Below are 19,073 nucleotides of genomic sequence, written 5' to 3' on the forward strand. Positions count from 1 at the left end.
GTAAATATACTATAAGTTTCAATTATATTAATTACTAGAACCAAAGATCACATTAGCAGAACCAATAGATGACAAACAGATTGAAATTTTTTAAAAATCTTTCTTCATTTGCCTTAAAACTATAAATTGAAAACAAAAAAATAATTTATGCAATTTAATGTTTTCTGATTTACTTATGTTTTTCAATTTTAATGATAAAAATACATGGTAAAGTTAAGCCAACAGAAATACAAATTGCATTTATTATAAAATAGACATTAATAATAAAATTTATAGCTTCTCATTTAAAAAGTTATAATTACCCTTTATGTATATTCATTACTCTGAGAATAAAAATGAATAAAACTATTACTACAATGATTATCATTTTTATTTCTAAACATTTTCATGTTATTACAATTTAATTTGTCTTTGAAACTAAACCAATATTTTCTAATTTTTTTACATCTTACAACTGACAGAGATTAAATAAATAATAATAAAAATTAAAATTTTTATACTCCTAATTTAATATTTTTATAAATAAATTATTTAAAATCTATTGAATTTATCTTAATAATTTTAAAAATACAATCATCATTATCTGAACACATTTGAAAATAATTTTTTAATTTCAGATTTTCAAAAAGTTAATTGAATTTGTGCAATGGAAGTAAGATAAATATGATTAACAAATAATAAAATTTATCATTATTTGAGTAGAGGAGAAAGAATCGTTCCTATTCTTTTGTACACAGCAGGAATGATATTTAATCTGATAAAAAAATCTTTTTCAGAACTATTTGAGTTAATCTACTGCTTAAATTGAAGTACAAAATCCATATTTATCAAGTATTAATAGTATTTGAAAAAAACTGTTTAAATGTAAACATTAAGTTATCAAAATCTGATGTGATCCAAGTAAATTAATTTGTTTGCTTACATTACATTTGTATTACTCATAAAATACAATTTTGCAAAGGAAATATTTTTGTCATCTTAAATTAGTGCTTTATAAATTTTAAATTTCTTCCTTTCAAATAAATTTAAAAATTAATTTCAATAAAATATTTTAGATGCAAATAAAAAAGTTAAAAAAAACTTTCAAAAGATTGCACTAAATAAATGTCAATTTTATCATCACAACTAATGCATTCACATTAATTTAATGTGAATTTGTATTCATTCTTTCTGTAAAATTTGAAGTTATTCATAAATAATTGTCTGTATTACAAAATTATTAAATTTCCTAAAAATCATTAAACAAACAGTTTCATAACAAAGATGATTATTTTGAAAATTAATTATAATGACCTAATAAAATTTTTAAAATTCATATAAAATGAAAAACATCATTTTCAATTAAATAATAATAATTTAAAAAATAAAATCTGTTATATAACATTTCAACCTTCTAAAAGCAAAACAAAAAGAAAAGAAAATAGCAATAATAAATTACTGAATAAATCAATTACATAAAAATATTTATAGGAAAAAACAGCATTATCTTACCATTAATATAAATATCTGTTTAATAATTCAAAACTAATTTCAATACAATAATAAAATTTATATAAAATGCTAGTTTCTTTCAAAACTACTGTAAATGTCCTTAACGAAATTAAAACAGCATTCAATTAAATTTATCATTTGATAAGTTTTAATTTCATATTTAATATATGTTATGTACAACTATATTATCTATATACAAACTGTATATTGTATATAAATTTTTAAATGATAAAAACTGAAATTCTTATTTACATTATTAACACAATATTACATATAAAATAAAAAATAATAATGATTTAAGGAAGGAAAATAATGTTTCCTCATTACAGTGTTATATTTTGTTTCATTTAATATTTATATTCTTTATATAAATAGAACAAAATTACTTTCTATAGCGAAAACGAATATACTCATTAATCTGAGTAACGCGGTCTAAATTATAGATTTTCTGACGTATTAGCGAATGCTACTGCATCTCAAGATTTTATGTTTTACATTTATATAAAATCAGTTTCAAAAAGCAATGAATAAATCATAACAGAAGTGAGAAAAACATCATCTAAAAATCAATTATGTCGAATAGGAACTTGCCATTTAATACGATTAAAACAAAGTACTTTCTATATAAGAAGATATTTTTCTATTATATTTTTATAATTTTTAAATTTTAAGTATTGTTTTTTCTATCATTAAAATGTAGCATACTGTAGAATATCAAATAAACTTTTTATTTATTCAGAAAAAAATTCAATACAAATTGTATGTTTGTATTTTCACATATTCAAATAAACTATTGAAAATTCTTCTTTACAACTCACAGAAGAAAGCAAGAAAAGAAAAATTTCTATAAAAAATTTAACTATCAATCAGAATTTTATATATTAAATAGAATATTCTTAATATAAAAAAATTAAACTGTGAATGCGATAACTTAATACAATTAAAACAATAAATATGATTCAGAAAAAGAATTTATTCAGTTAATACATGCTGGGTTAATATATCTTAATCAAATTGACAAACGTTTGCATGATATAATTTAATAATATGAGATAAGAATATTAATCAATAGCAATACAAAATTTAAAGAACACATTTATTCAGTATGTAATAAACATTTTCAAAAAGAAAATTATTATTTTAAAATATTAATTCAGTTACTTAGAAGTATCTGTTGAATTATAAATTAATATGCAACGACGAATTCTATAAACAAACATATATTTTAATATTTATAAGCAGAGGTCTGCATCTTTGTGACTTTTCAATATTTATTTTGTAAGTTATTATAACGAATTCATTTCAGAACTTCTTTAATACGTTTACAGCATGGTCATGTTGCAATTAATCAATTTCTTTGCCATTTTTTCGGTCAAAGAAATTAATTACGTTACTTCACAATATACATCGTGTGACGTAAAAAGCCGTAATTACTTTAATCTAGCGAATGTAACTCGAAAACTTCGTGGAAAATAGCAATAGAATTCATTAAATACAATTCTGAATGTATACAAATTCATATTAGAAAAAACAACATATACAGTATTAGATAATTATTACGGTATATGTTAACTTTTATCGTAGCGAAATAGTTTTATTTTTGGCCACTAGGAGTTCTAGATGACATCCATAATGTCAAACGCAGTTAAATGTCATCGTTGAAAATGTTTGTTATTCATTATTTTAGCTTTAAATTATAAAATATATTTTAAACTAATTCGCTGGAAGAATCACTTTTCGTTCTTGTGATGATGTAATTAGTGAAATCGTTCCGTTAGTTTCGACGAAGTTCGCAAAAAACTTTTGCCATAATCAATCACCAACGTCGTATTATTCCATGACGAAAAAAAAAACAACAACAACAATTGTAATAATATTACGAAATTACCTTTTTATTAAAGTAAGTTTTTCTTAATTTCCTCGATTTTGTAAACATACATCTGCTTTTCTTCGGCATTTCGTTTCCGTTCTATATTAATGCATTATTTTCAACAGCCAACTTCGTAAGCATAAGCATCTATTTACTTTTAGAAGCCGTCGCTAGGGGTATGGTTGCTATGGGTGACGTCACAGGTCATAATGAAAATTAAATTGTTTTTCCAATTACATGTGATTTATTGGGGGGAAAAAACTATTTTTTGAATAATTTGGATTCAAATTAAATTTATTCTGCTTTGTAATTAAATATATTTGAATATAAATATCTATTTTATGATGGAATGATGGTTAAGAAGATAAATTTAATTTTCAGTTTTGAAGCCTTTCAAGCTCAAATACTGTATTTTATATTTAGAAATGTAATTCGAAAACAGATGTTAAAGAAGAAGTTTTATATTTAAATTTTAGTTTAAAAAAAAAAAACTGAATAAAGTTGAGTTGCAAAGTTTAAAAAAAAAAAATTAACACATTTAATTGTTGTGTTGAAACAACTTTAAAATTAATCATTTGATGACAAAAAAAGAAATTGTTTGAAAATGAATGTATTAATATTTCTATTTTATAATTTTAATTTTCTTATATATTAGTAAATATTTTTGCTGAATAACATTGTGTGATACAGCAAATTTTCTACCTAATGGGTGGAAATTTAGCAGCTATTTCAAAAATTAATGTTCATATACCTTTACTTAATTAATATTTATATCCTTTTAATCAATTTTTGAATACAGCTAAAACAAAGATTTTTATTATTCTAAATATCAAAATCTAGATAGATGATTTCAAATACATCTAAGACATTACATTTTTTAATAATAAAAAAAGGAAACTTAAACATGAATGAGTTTTCAAGTTTTTCCTACAAATTATTATATACAGTAGGCCTACTTGAATCTGCATATTCAACTAATTATGTTAAATAACTGTAAATATAAGAAATATGTGAAAGATATTGTAACAATTAGTTACATGTGCTCTTATTTATGTGGGTAAAAATTACTGTCGGCACAAACCTTTGAGCATCTTATGTGTTTTGAAAGTTTTTTCTTTACTTTGGCCATTCCCCATGTAAAAAAACCAGGAGATTTTTCATATTGGTAACAATGTAGTGTTAAATTTAGAATCAGAAGCTGGCTAATCCACCAATTTACGTTGGCAATCAAGTAGTGTTTCTACTTCCAATATTATGTTTTTAGCACCGGTTTTTGCTTTGCATTTTTGGTTTGGTTTTCATTAGCAGCCAGCTTTGCTTTTTGTTCACATGTGAATGGCGTATAGAATTAACTTTTGTCGTGTGTTTACTGTTTACCACAGTTTACAGTTTATCAAATCTAAGCAATTGCTTGCTTAAATCAGCTTACTATGTAAGAAAAATAAATTTTTTTTTTGTTACAATATAACATATAAAAATATAATTAAATTAATTAAAAATCTACTAATGTGAGGTAGATAATAAGGACTCAACTAATAAAGATATTTGATTGGAAAAAGTTGCCATGTGTCTTTGGAATACAACACAATACTAGTGTTTACTAAGCCAGATAATAAGGACTTATCACACCAGTGATAATAAGCACAAACACCTAGGTATCAATGGAGTACATTTAATAAAATGAGAAGAGGTGTACATTAAAATCAATTACATTAGCAATTAACATGAAATAACCAAAATGCATTTCGTACTATCGGAATAGTCCCTTTTCAGTTGGTATACATATAAAAAGGTTATAATACCTAAAATTATACAAGACAAAGGAACTCGTTATAAAGGTATGATCATTGAACAATAAATGGGTGTAGAGAAAGACAGGCTTAAAGCGGCTTCGTAATGTTACACGGTAACTTGACGTAAGGGTTACTATTATAACAGTATTAAAATTAGTGGAATAATAGGGTAATTGTTTTACAAAATAAATTATATCTACATACTATAACAGTAGTAAGATGGAGTTTGAAGGTGGCATTACTACAAGATGCAAAGCATTTATGAGGGAGGTGTGGTACAGGCAACATCTGGAGAACAAGTGGTGACTAACATCTTAATGGCCAACTTTCATTCCATCACCTTTTTAACCAGATGTCAGTTCTCTACACCCATTTATTGTTCAATGATCATACCTTTATAACGGGTTCCTTTGTCTTGTATAATTTTAGGTATTATAACCTTTTTATATGTATACCAACTGAAGAGGGACTATTCCGATAGTCTGAAATGCATTTTGGTTATTTCATGTTAATTGCTAATGTAATCGATTTTAATGTACACCTCTTCTCGTTTTATTAAATGTACTCCATTGATACCTGGGTGTTTGTGCTTATTATCACTGGTGTGATAAGTCCTTATTATCTACCTCACATTAGTAGATTTTTAATTAATTTAATTATACCAAGGGCAAAAAGCAATTTTCTTTAAAAATATGATTGTTTAAAGGACCAGAAAAAATTTTACTAAGCAAAGTTTCAAGAATATGTGCACATCTTGGAAGTGAGTTGGGGTCATCCTCATTTTGGGATTTCACAGTATGGTAATCATAGTAATAATGGAGTTTTATTGTTTCTTTTTGTATCATTCCTTTTCTGTACTTAAACAATAATAATCATTGATTTGTTAAAAAAAAAAAAACAGTATAATTGCCACCTGAGCCTCCTGTTGAAGTAAGGTGCTATCATCCACACAACTGAAGTAAGAGAATTATAAAATTGTTTTTACTTTAATTTATTTTAATGAATTTGAATTCAGCAGAACAATTTTTTAGATCATTTTCTATATCAATACAAGAAAGCATGTTACTGTTTTTTCTTTCAGTTTTATTGGGTTTCTCTCAATAACGAATTAATGAATTTGATTTATATTTATTATTTGAAAGAGGTTTGTTTATTAAATTAGTCTTTGGGATAACATATCTTACATGCCTCTTTGTTTTGAAATTTTGCTATTGATGATATTTTATCCTGACTTTAAATAAAAATTGTAAAAATGCACAATTTTCATATTATAATATAATAATGAATAATTTCAACAATTTTATTTTAAATGAAACTTTTCAACTAAGGCCTTTGTTTATGCAATATTAAGGGTGTTGATAAGTTTAACAAGACAAATTTTTATATTTTTTTTATCAACCAGATAAAATATCAATGAAATAATATATTAAATACCCTAAGTAATGTTTTTTAAATCAAAACAATATATAAATACTTATTTAATAAAATCTACATATTATTATCATAAAAATCCAGTCATTTTATTATAACAGTATATGGTTTAATTCATTGAAAAATAAGTTGTGATATAATAAAGTCTTGAACAATGTTTCTCAAACTAACTAAAAGACCAGCAGGGATGCCAGAGAGGCAAAAAAGGCCCCGAGGAAATAGGATTCCTAAACAATATATTTTTTCATTAACTTCCTTTACTTTAATATAATAATTTGTTGTATTGTCCCCAATATGTATTTTGCCCAGGTCTCTGGGCAGCCCTGTGGATTAGTATCATGTTTTTTATTCTGTCCATGTGGTCACTGATTTTAAATCATATAGAAACAAATATTTAGTTTACATTTATAGGAAAAATTATTTATAAAGGTAAATGTTTGTTAGATAAAATAAGATTTACTAAATATTAGGGTCATTCAAATGAAAATGAATTGAAGGACATAGGAAACAGAACAATTGTTAAATTGTGACATTTTTGGCAGGAAACATTGATGGTATGTGATTATGCAGAAATAGGTGGCACTGAGTTCACTTACCAAGAGTAGCAGTCTGCCTTATGTCATGGCATCATGATAGCTTTTAACCCAAACAGCAATCACAGAAGAAAGGTGCCTAGTATATGGAAACTCTGAAATCTCCAAGAGCTTCAGTCAAGTCAAACAAACTGGGTTGTTCACAGCCAGTGTGATTCTACTCCACAATAAGAGGCATCCCACACTGCAAATATTGTTAAAGATTATCCTGTCAAACTTAAGTGGGAAACATTCAGCATCTGGCATATAGCCCAGACTTATCTCTCATGACTTTTGCATTTTTTGAGGAGCTCAAGAAGCATTTGTACCAGATTCTGCTGAGATTAAGATGTGTAGGAATTTGAAAATTCTGCACACAATTCCTTGTGTGCAGAATTTTCAAAGTTGCTGTTGGAACCATTCATGAACAGTATCCTACATGTCTTAATCTGAGCAGAATCTGGTACCCTGCAAATGCTTCACTGTAACACACACAAACATGCAAGGAATATGTGTATGTGTGTGTGTTACAGTGGACAAAAAATGCCTAACACTTGCAGCAATGATTATTTTTAAGATCAATAAAAATAACTTACTAATACATCCTTTGGCTCATTTTGATTTGAATTACCCTAATAATATAAATAATAAATAAATTAACTACATTAGATTCTGCTTGATTGGGGCTAACATTTATTTTAGCCCAAATGCAGAGAAAAGAAACAAATCAATGTATTTAATGTAAATTTATGCCATTTATTTGGGACAGTGATGATCATAATTGAATGGCAAACTATAGACAGTGTGCCTCTAGTTGTATTGTAATTATGTCAATTATCAGAAGTTGTGCTGTGTTTAACATAGAAAATGATATTCCACAGATGTTCTTATCTAATTTGATAGGCCTAAAAGAAGTTAAGTTAGGACAGAGAAAAAGTGATTTTGATTATTGAACAAAATGTGACATAACAATTGGAGACATTAGAAGAATAAGAAATATATTATATGCTTAAAGTGACTGAGCAGGTTGCTAGAAAACATATTGCTGAATTATTGAGATATATTTCATGTAGGAAGGGAATGAAAATAGTCCTTTATCTGCTTTAAGGCCAGTCTATATGTAACATTTTATCATCAGTCTTGCATGATCATTGATCTTACTAGATGGATAAAACAAATCATTGCATGTGAACAGTAAGTTTGATGTCTTGCATGAACTGAATAAGGTTTGACAACCTCAAAATATTCATGAGCTAGAATATTGTTTTCAAGTAAGACAGTAGACAAGTTGTTGCATATAGATGCTCCTGTTAATTTTTCTTCAGTACTGTATTACCTCTTGGCAGTGTCAGATGAATACCTATCTTGTATTTTTTCCCACCCAATACATGAAGATTCCATATTTCAGACATTAGTCTCAACTTTTTACCAAATTTACAGAATTATATCTTAAGTTACTTTTGCTTGTCTATAGAAAGTAAATCAAATGATTACAGTGATATAGACCAAAACTCAAGCACATGCTGCTTTGATTAATAAAATTAGAGAAGTATTCTTATGATCCTATAAGGATACTAAAGATACCAACTCTTTTTGAACAGTTTATCATAATGAGTTGTCTAGAGTAAAAAGTCAGTGCATTATTAAAGTTGCATTGAGTGTTTCATGGGGAGTGATAGTCCTCATGGGAGTGTCTTGTTTTGCTCTTTCTGAGATTACTAGTGTTAATAATTTCCAGTATGTGCCTATGTCCAAATATAAATAATTATGCTAGTCTTATGATTTCTGTCATAAATATGATTTCACATAGCAAATTCTCATGGGAGAAAAATCTTTCACTCTTGAGTAATCATTCTTCAGACCACATTAAGTGATGCACAACTTTTTCAGTTCATCTCATACAATGAAATAATTGTTAACAGTTTTTCATCCATGGTAGTTCTGGAAAAGACTCAGTGAAAGCCTGAATAATGTGTTCATGTGTTTTTCATTAGTCTTACGTATCAGTTTTACTTGTTCATGCAAGACTGATGATAAACATTATATGTAGACAGGCCTTTAGACATATGCTCTGATTTTGTTAATTTGCAGTTGATAAAAAGACATCAGAGTTCACTTGATAAATTTTTCCAAAAATTGTAATAAAAATAAACATTCTTTCTTTCTTTATTTTTCAGTAAATGTCTCTCTATTTTATACATAATACCTGTTCATTAGACTACCATAGAAAGTGTTTTTTTTTCAGCTTATTGGAATAATGTCTGCATAATTAAAAAGTTAATTAAGCCAAATGATTTTTTCCCAATATGGCCCAATTAATCAGAATCCATTGTATTAAATTCATATAAATACCCTTAGCAAAAATAATGGGACAAATGATTACATGTATTGATACTACACAAGAAAGACATGCTATTTGATCTCTTAATTTGAATTCCAGGATACAAACATAACATCTTCATACATAGTCTACTATATATGTTAGTAGATTCTCATTAGCATCCTCTATGGGACCATCTGCTGGGTAGACATTAATCAATAGTTTGTTTTAATGAGTATTATGCAATTTTTGCCTCAAAGAAAATTATACTGCATAGATATGGTAATATTTCACTACATCTTTTGTCTGCCTGTTCCACAGAGGATGGCACTAATGAGGATCATTATCAAGCTAGTTTAGAATATAGTTCTAGACAATTACAATTACACTAAAATATTGTAATTGTCTAGAACTCTATTCTGTTATATAACACTAGTAAATGACAATTACTTAGAACTCATTTATAATATTTAGTATGAAAATTATGTCTTAAATCATTGAAACTAGAATCAAAATAAGAAAATTCTCTCTCATTAGGAAACATTCACAAATCAAATAGAACAGTTGAAGGGAAGAAGGAGGTTAGTCAGTGGTACCATGGACTGCTACAACAGGGGGAGAGGTGTGAGTGTGGTCATATAGCCTAGCTTCTTTTAAAAAAAAAATTGTTCAGTGTTCAACAGTCTATTATTTGTTGAAAAAGTGTTACAGACATGACATCATGAATATGAAGGATCACAGTATCAGAAAAATATTAGCGGAAGCAATGTTGAGAAGAAAGGATAATAAATCAGCAATACTGATTGAGAATTGGTGATGCAACAGCAGCACAAATCTATGTAATTCAACAGTTATAATTAATTATAAAAAATGAGCTTAGAAATTGGGAAAATAGATGAATGAATAAAAATACATGAATGGGAAATGAAGGGGATATTGATACTAACTGATTTTAGCTGTCATCCAATACAGTGTTTTCAAATTTGAATTAATATTCCAAAATGCTCAACATAACATCTGACTTGAATTTTTGTAGTCTGAAAATGTAAGAAGTCCTGAAAAATGTTTTACCAATAAAAACTGACATATTTAATTTTACCTTCATCAGGAATCTTGATTCGAAATATAGACATTGGATAAATTCCGTTTACCCGAAATGGAATTTATCCAATGTCTATATTTCGAATCAAGATTCCAGATGAATGTATATCCTTGTGAGAATGAATATGATAAAAGATGTAATTTTACCTTTTTTTTTTTTTTTCCTCCTCATTTTAAATGGAGTCATCATAACTGGAACATATGTCGGATGGAAATTACTAAATAATGTCACTAATATAGCCATAAAAGAAATCAGAACTTATAGAACATGTATTTGGGATCTGACTTCTTTAGACTATGTGGTTTTAGGATAGGACCACTTATCTGACCACAAAGAGTCACCAGGACAGGAGACGAGATTAAAATTTGCAAATATTGGGTTATGTGCTTTGTGAATTTCCTTAATATTTTCAAACAACATTTTAATCTAAACATCAACTAGATAGATTTAAGACCAAGGCTGTTTTTTCAGCTTATACACCATATACACAGATAAAATAAAAAGTATTAATATATAGTATTGACAGTTGCTCAGTAAGAAAAAGATTCTGTGTATTCAAGTGAGAAATCTGGAGATAATAATAATTAATTGGGCCATTCTATTTGTCACAATAAATGTCATAAACTGATTGAAGTTGACATAAAAAGCAAATGAAGCAGGGACTCCCCTCAGAAGCTATCTTTTGATGAAGAGACAATACTGTCTGGTAATTATCTGTCCCCACTACATTCTTGTCAATAAACTAAAAAAACACCATTTAGCAATTGACATTAAATCCAAAACAAGAAATAGGAAAGAAAGTGCAGATAGAGATAAACAAAAGATTTGGAAAATACTGTAAATTGCTACAATATAAATATATATATTTAGAAAGAAAAAAATAAATAATGAATGAATGAATTGTTTTTAATTATTGTTACATTTTTCTTAAAACAAAACTATTTTTAGTCTCTATATATAATATGTATATCAGAAGTAATATTTATAGTGTGTGCCATTTAAGACCAATTTTTTTAATACTTATTTGTTTTAATTAAGAAATCAATATGGTAAAAACTATAACTTTTGTTAGATAAAGCAAAAAATATTTTAACTCTTTTTAACATTTTAATTTTGATTTCCTAATTTTTGTCCAATTGATTAAAATCAATCAATAAAGTTAATTTTTTCAATTAGAAGTTAACAATCAAAAAACAATTCATTCCAAATTTTCCTGTTTGGTATAAAAAAAAGTACATAGTAATAAGTAACAGTTAACATTATTGATATATATGTTAAACTCTTTAAAATAAGTATAATTTTAATAAAATTCTTCTCAGAATTTAAAACCAGTAAGTGCAATTGGATAAAACCACTGAACACTGGAAACTGGTGCTACGTTGACACCTGAAAAATGGTTGACTGCATGGAGTTTTCTGGGTTTTCTTCATGTGTCTAATACCTAAACAGGGGCCAGTTTCCCATAAAAGAACTTCCTGGGAAGGACGCCCTTTTGTATGACTTAACTGGCACTCTAGCAGGAGGTTATTGGGATGAGGAAGGTAGTTCAATAGATTTCATTTATACTACAATATAATATTTAAATCAGTGATGAGCAATCTTTTTCTGGATGTAATCTGCAATGGAACTTTGTAGGCTTCCAGCAGAGCCTATACATTCATTTTTTATTACAGAGATGCAAGCTTTAAGCTTTCTGAATACTAACATACTCCATAATCTCTTGTACACTAGTACTAAAATGATATATGATAACAATATGCAAACAGTAATAGTTCATTCCCATCTTTTTACTGGTCCAATTTAGTTTGAATATTATTCTTCATGAAATGTCAGTTTAATTAGGATTTCAAAATGACAAGAGATAGAAAACAGGAATATAAAATTACATTGTCAAAGCCAAGGGGGACAGTTGCTGATAACCAATTTAAAGTGATATATGGTTGAACCTATCTATCTCAAACATGTTTATCTCCAAAACCTCCTTATTTCAAAATTTATTTCTCCCCTACATTTTCAGCCAAAATTCAATATATATTCCATGTTTGTCTCAATTAATTTTCTCCGTATCTCAACATCTATATCTCAAATTATGGACCAAAGTTTCAATTACAAATTCAAAGTTCAGCAACTACATTTTGATAGCATAAATTGTAGTTGAAAAACATCTCTTGCAATACAATACATAGTTGCATTTAATGCTGTTTTCTATGATTGGCTAAGATTTTGGCTTGTGTCTTATTGGTTGAAGAAAGACAGGCATTGGAAGTTATTGATAAACTATTTCTGTTAAGGTATGTCAAAAATGTTTAATTTATATCTAATACAGATATGTCCTGTAATTGCTACTGTATTAATAATATACCATATCTTCAATCAAACCTATTACTATTTACTGTGTAGGAACCTCTATATCTTGAATTTTTTCTCATTCTTGTGAGATTTCAGATAAATAGAGTCAACTGCATTTCTAGAGACAATAATTATTCTTCAAAGAAAGATCAAATTAGATGGCAAATAATATCATTATTAGGATTTTTCAAATACTTTCAACGTATTCATGCACCATTATACTTTATGTTGGAAGCAAAATAAATTTAATTACCAATATTTGGGTGAAGAGAGACCTATCAAATGGTAACAGCACTACAGCCAATTTTAGCTAGTTGTACATTATTATTTAGATCCTGTGTTCTTAATTAAATTGTGTTATTAATTTTGTTCTTAATTAAATTGTGTTATTAATTTTCTATTTCCAAAATGGATGTAACTGAATGTGAAATTTAATGTGTAATAGTGTTTTTAGTGATAGATTGGTTTATATGTTCTTGAGTGCAATCAGATTTAATAAAAATTTTACTAATTATTGGTATTTACAATTTTTTAAAAAATTCATCAAACTGCAAAAATAAGGTTTTTGTGTTTTGTATTAATTAATATTATAAAAAATCAGTTTTTAATAAAATCTCATAACAGATGATACCATGCAATTTTAACTTTCAACCATACTCTTAATGTTCCCTCTCTATGATAATCCATTTTTAAATTTGAAATACTTTTTGAAAAATAGAGAGATTTCTCATAATTCAATAAAATTACTTTTTAAGCATTTATTATTATTTAAATTGTTTTGTTACAGATTGCTCTACTAAAAATTACTTTCATCACAATTTGAGGTGATGAAATCCTTGCAAATATTTCTGTATAATATGATAGACCAAATCTGTGCAAAGACTTATAAATAAAAGAAAATTTATTTTATTAAGAGAAGATCAAAATTAAAAAAACTGAATTCATTGAAACTGTGACAATGACATCAGAAATTATTTTACTTTAAATTAGAACAAATTCTTTTCAACATAAACAATTTATTAAAATGTTTTATCATCATATTTTTTGAGTAAAATAGCATTTAATACTTTTCATTAAAAAATCTATATAAACCTTAATGCTCTTAACATAAGTGAACAAATCTGTAGAATGGATTACATATAATTTATTTGATAATCCAGAAATAATTTCTTTGGCTTTCTCTCATTTTTTTTCAAATTAAATTTATGCTCATTTAAACGATATATAGGAGCTCCTCTACTTACAAACGTTCAACTTATGAACAATTTGACCATGTGACCTAAAATTTAAATTTCAAACAAATTCTTAAGTTCTCTTGCCACTTGTGGGGTGGTGTTGAAATCAGTCTTTAGCCCATAATAAATAATAAGTTTTTAATAAATAATTCATGTAAATTTATTTCTATTGCATATTGTCATTTTCACACAAATTCTGAGGTTCCATCACTGCTGGTGAAGTGGTATTGAGTGATGAAGTGGTAACATTGGAATAATGGAGGTTTTCACTATTGTTTGCAATTTTTATAAACTTTTGTGATTAGTGCTCCAAAAATTTGTCTAAAATGTAATAATAAATCCAGCAGTGGAGATAAATGTCAATCTATTACCATGGAAACTAAATTTGATATTATGAAACTAAGTGTTTTAAGTGAAAAAAACATTTGAAACACACACTACTAGCAGTAAAGGATGGGTAAAGGAGTGTAATGTATTCTATTAAGTACATTGAAGAATCAAACATTAACAATACATTGTTATTCTGTGTACAAATGTACTTTCTAGGTTAGTTTTTGACTTATGACGAAACCTTGGGAACCTAACCTGTTTGTAAGTAGGGGAACCTCTGTATCATATTTGCTGAGATTATATTAGCAAATATGGTATAAAAAAATATAGCTCTAAAAATTGAAAATTTTTTGTTGTGAGTTTTCTTTCCAACTTTGACTACAACTGGTAAGAAAATTGATCAAGCTTGACCATTCAAATTTATGCAGTTTACACCATACAAAGCTGTGAAGTGCTGCTGCAATTTTCAAGAAACTATCAACTAAGATTGACAATTTTTTGAATGGCAGCATGTCAAAAATGAAAAAACGTTTTGAATTGCTTTTAAGATATTTTGACCATTTCCACTTAAGGGGCTCCTACAACTGAAGCATTGCATATTGAGTTCTCTGATTTTGTAGAATTTCCTTTGGTTAGTTTAGGAAGCTGCATACAAAATTTGAGCCAAATCTGAGATGGTCAGGTAAGTGATTTGATCACTTGACATGGAATGACCCTACATAAACTAAAAACTTAATTTTTGAGCCAAAAATTTGGACGAGATATAGCTTTTCCTTCTAATTGAATCTATTACAAAGATGATTTACATATTTAAAACAATTCTTCTTCCCTACTGTTTATTTTTTAATAAAATGTCCATTTAAATAATTAATTATATATTGTCATTAAATTAATAGTTGGTCTTTATTTTTTCACTTTAAAGTATATAAACTATATTGTTTGATGTCAGATATAATGTATAATTTTCTTATTTGTTTACAAGAATATAAAATTATATGTTAATTTTTTTAATAATAAAGTACTTAAATCACTAAAACCAAAATAGTAATATGAAAAAATAAAGCATGCATAATTTTATCACAAAACAAATTTTGTTATATGAAAATCTTTAGTTATACATAAGTTGACATTGAGTAAATAATTTTTGTGTGTATATTTATGAATACACAAAATTTATTGCTGTATTTATTTTAAACAATAATGCAAAATTAAACCAATGAAGATATATCATCTACTATGTAAATGATTATTTTTTTTCTAATAAAAAAGTTATGTAAAAAACATTTAAAAACAAAACAGACTGAAATACACAAATTGTTATAATGCAGTTGATGCTGGAATAAAAGGCTTGAAAATGTTACTAGTGAAATAAAAGTAAATGACATCTATACTTTAACCTGTTATGTTTTGTTTAAAGTTGTTATTTGTTGATTTATGAGAGATTTTTGCTTTTCTTCTATATAAATTAGGAATCTGAATTGTCTCTTCCTTACAAAAGATATTTTAAATTTGCACATTTATTCTATATATGTGTAATGAAATTAAGAATAAGTAGTTTTTCAGAATAAAACATATTCACAATTTAACAGTTCATATAATATATTTTTTATATTTGAATGTTTTGAGAGTTTTTATAGTAAAACTATTAACTATTTAGACTAAACAGATAATAGGGATAAATTATCAATGAACTTTAAAAATTACACTCTATAAAAAAATACTTTTTTATCACAACAAATAAATAATATAAATATATATATATGTGCATCTATATGCATAGTATATACACATATATTTTTTAAACTATATATTTAAAGCCAATTTAAATTTAATTTAAATACAATGATCATATTCAATATTTTCAGTTCAATTTTTGTGAAATATCTTTTAATTTATATTAGGTATTCTAACATTTGTTATTAATTTATTTGTAAACTTAATAGCAGTTGTTAAGTTATTATTTTGAATATTTCATTTCAAGTTTATTATAATAAGTTTAGTATTCTAATGGGCATTATACGAAAAGAAAAAATTAATTAAAAATATCAAAAATTTTTTTTTTACAAAGTTTAACTGTTTACTTTAAATTTAGAAAATTACCAGTAAAAATCAGAGAGTTTAAAAGTGGGCATTATTGAAAAGAAAATGCAAGACAGACAACTTAGACATATAATAACAATAGAATGAAGACAAATAAAATAATCAAAAGACGGAAAATTCCAGAAAAGAATAAGACTAAAAATAACTAGCATGAAACAGAAAGCAGAAAACATGGAGAAGAATACAGTTACAATAGAAATGATATACAAAATGGAAGAAGTGAATTCAAAAAACTAATTTCAAATGAATGGAAAAAGGATATAATGATGAAGTCTAATATTTCTATATGTACTGTACATATTTTCATTGTTTAGTGTGTATGTTAATTTAAAATTATTTATGTAAATCAACATAAAAATATATAAAATTTATACTTACACCATCCTTGGAATCATCACACAGTATACAAGTTTTGCAATCAATGCACTGCCATGGGCCCATTTTTGAGCGTTCAGCCAATTCTGCACTGTATTCCATGCAACTTGGGTGAGCTATTAAAGAATTAAGAAAAATTAAGTTTCAGAAATTAAACATAAATCAACGTTTTAAAAATTTTTATTAAAAGAATAAATTAAAGGAATTGTTTATTTATGCATCAAATATATAGTTATGCAATAAAGCTATAACTAACATTTTAATTTTCAAATTAAAAAAATTATAAATGTATAATAGAGAATTAATGAAAGAATTTTTTCAAAATATTTAGTTAAAGAATATAAATATTTCTTTTGATATCATTTGGTATTTCCATTATGTATTTAATAAAATTTTATAAGTTTGTTTATGGCATTTTATCTGTGCAAGGCCTCTGTAGAAACATTTGTGATTGGATTGGTAATGTTATTGAATTTCATTGTCTTCTCTCTCAACATTTTTAGGAAATTTACCTTTCTTTTCCTTTATATACTCTCCTACAAACCATCATATTTTATAAAAAAAATTTGGTAAAGCCCACAAATTTCTTTCAAATGACCATAAAAGTTTATTTTAGAAAACAAATAATTTTAGTTTAATGTTTCTGACATAAAAACATAAACATATGAATATTTCAAAACTATTTACTTAAAAATTCTTATTATTATTTTCCATCTACTTTCAATGTTTCTTTAAAATAGGACTGAAGAGGGGCATTAAGCCCGAAATGCATATCCGTCCAAGTCAATAAAGCAACCTTTTTCCTCTTAAAGTGTTCCTGTATGATACGTTCTCAACAGCAACATTGTGCTAACCAAACACATATAATAGAGAACAACAAGCAACCTTGATTCAAGAAGAATAATTTTTCTGTTTTTGGTAATTGTACAGGTGTCTAACTTAGTTAGCAGTTAGCAAAAAGTTCCAATGTATTACATGCTTTATTTGCTGCATATTGTTTAGCTAATGTTTTGACATTGCAGAAACATGTGAAATTTTAAAGATTTTTCAATGAATAACAACAATTACAGTTTATCGTTACCTTTTATGTTTGTTCTCAAAAAGATTTACGCATTCTTGCTTTTTTACTTTTCCAGCTGTTATATATAACAGGGAAAGTATTGCAATCAGTCAAAAAATAACCCCCCAAGATTTTTACATCTTTGGACTTAGGGGACCTTGAAACATCGGGTACGTTCGTACCAGACTACAAGGAAACAGACTTGCTGGTAAACTTCTGTAGGCACAGTAAGGGTGGAGGTGGGACTTCTCAGGGACAGCTGTTTAATAAAAACAAAATAAGTGAAAGAAAACAAAAGACTACAAAAAGGAAAAAAGAAATGACTGGTAAAACCACTGAGCACTAGTAGTTGGTTGTGAGTTCACACCTGGCTAATGGGCTGGCCACATGGAGTTTTCCAGATTTATTTCACATTAATAACCCTAAACAGGGGCTAGTTTTCCATAAAAGACCTTCTGGGAGGCATTCCCCCTCAGCAGATCGGTCACGTGTAGCATTGCCATATACAAATAAAACCAAAACTAAAAGCATTCAATGCCAATTGCTTTGTTCTTGTGTTCTGTTGTTTTTTGCGTCTATTTTCTGTTAGTTATACACAATGCTGTTTTTTTTATTTGACCTGTAAATTCCATAAGGTATGCTCAAGGAGCACAGACATTGTTACGTTAACTCCACTTTATATCAAAAACAAAATCATGGACCCCTATTTTCTACATTTAAATTTATTATATTTCTGGATTCTTCATCACAATCAATATAAAATGGCAAAGTTTTATCAAAATTGTCCCATCAGATTTTGAGAACAAACTCAATTCTATAAACCGAAGAACATAGAAGATGTACTTGCAACCTCGGGACATTGCTTTATCACACAAATATAAACAAAACACCAAACTCTTGCTGAGCTTATTATTACTTTAATTTCAAACGTTTTCAGCCCAATTTCAATAGGCCATCTTCAAGAACTATTCGAATACAACTTTCGAATAACTTTTAAATTTAAACTTTTAACATAAACTGTAACTATTAACTATTTAACATATTT

The 19,073-nt window shown here is 26.7% G+C and overlaps 1 protein-coding gene across 2 annotated transcripts in view; it reads right to left on the reverse strand.

Moving 5' to 3' along the window:
* Positions 1–19,073, reverse strand: part of LOC111628031 (histone acetyltransferase KAT6B-like) — a 65,249-nt gene that overhangs the window by 4,473 nt on the left and 41,703 nt on the right. For both annotated transcript variants that reach the window (XM_023371751.1, XM_023371750.1), the window contains one exon: positions 16,972–17,084. In XM_023371751.1, coding sequence (XP_023227519.1) covers positions 16,972–17,084 — 113 coding nt within the window. The remainder of the gene's footprint in view (positions 1–16,971; positions 17,085–19,073) is intronic.

Source organism: Centruroides sculpturatus, unplaced genomic scaffold (assembly GCF_000671375.1).
Source record: "Centruroides sculpturatus isolate CEXI.00-Female unplaced genomic scaffold, Cexi_2.0 scaffold565, whole genome shotgun sequence".
Taxonomy (NCBI): domain Eukaryota; kingdom Metazoa; phylum Arthropoda; class Arachnida; order Scorpiones; family Buthidae; genus Centruroides; species Centruroides sculpturatus.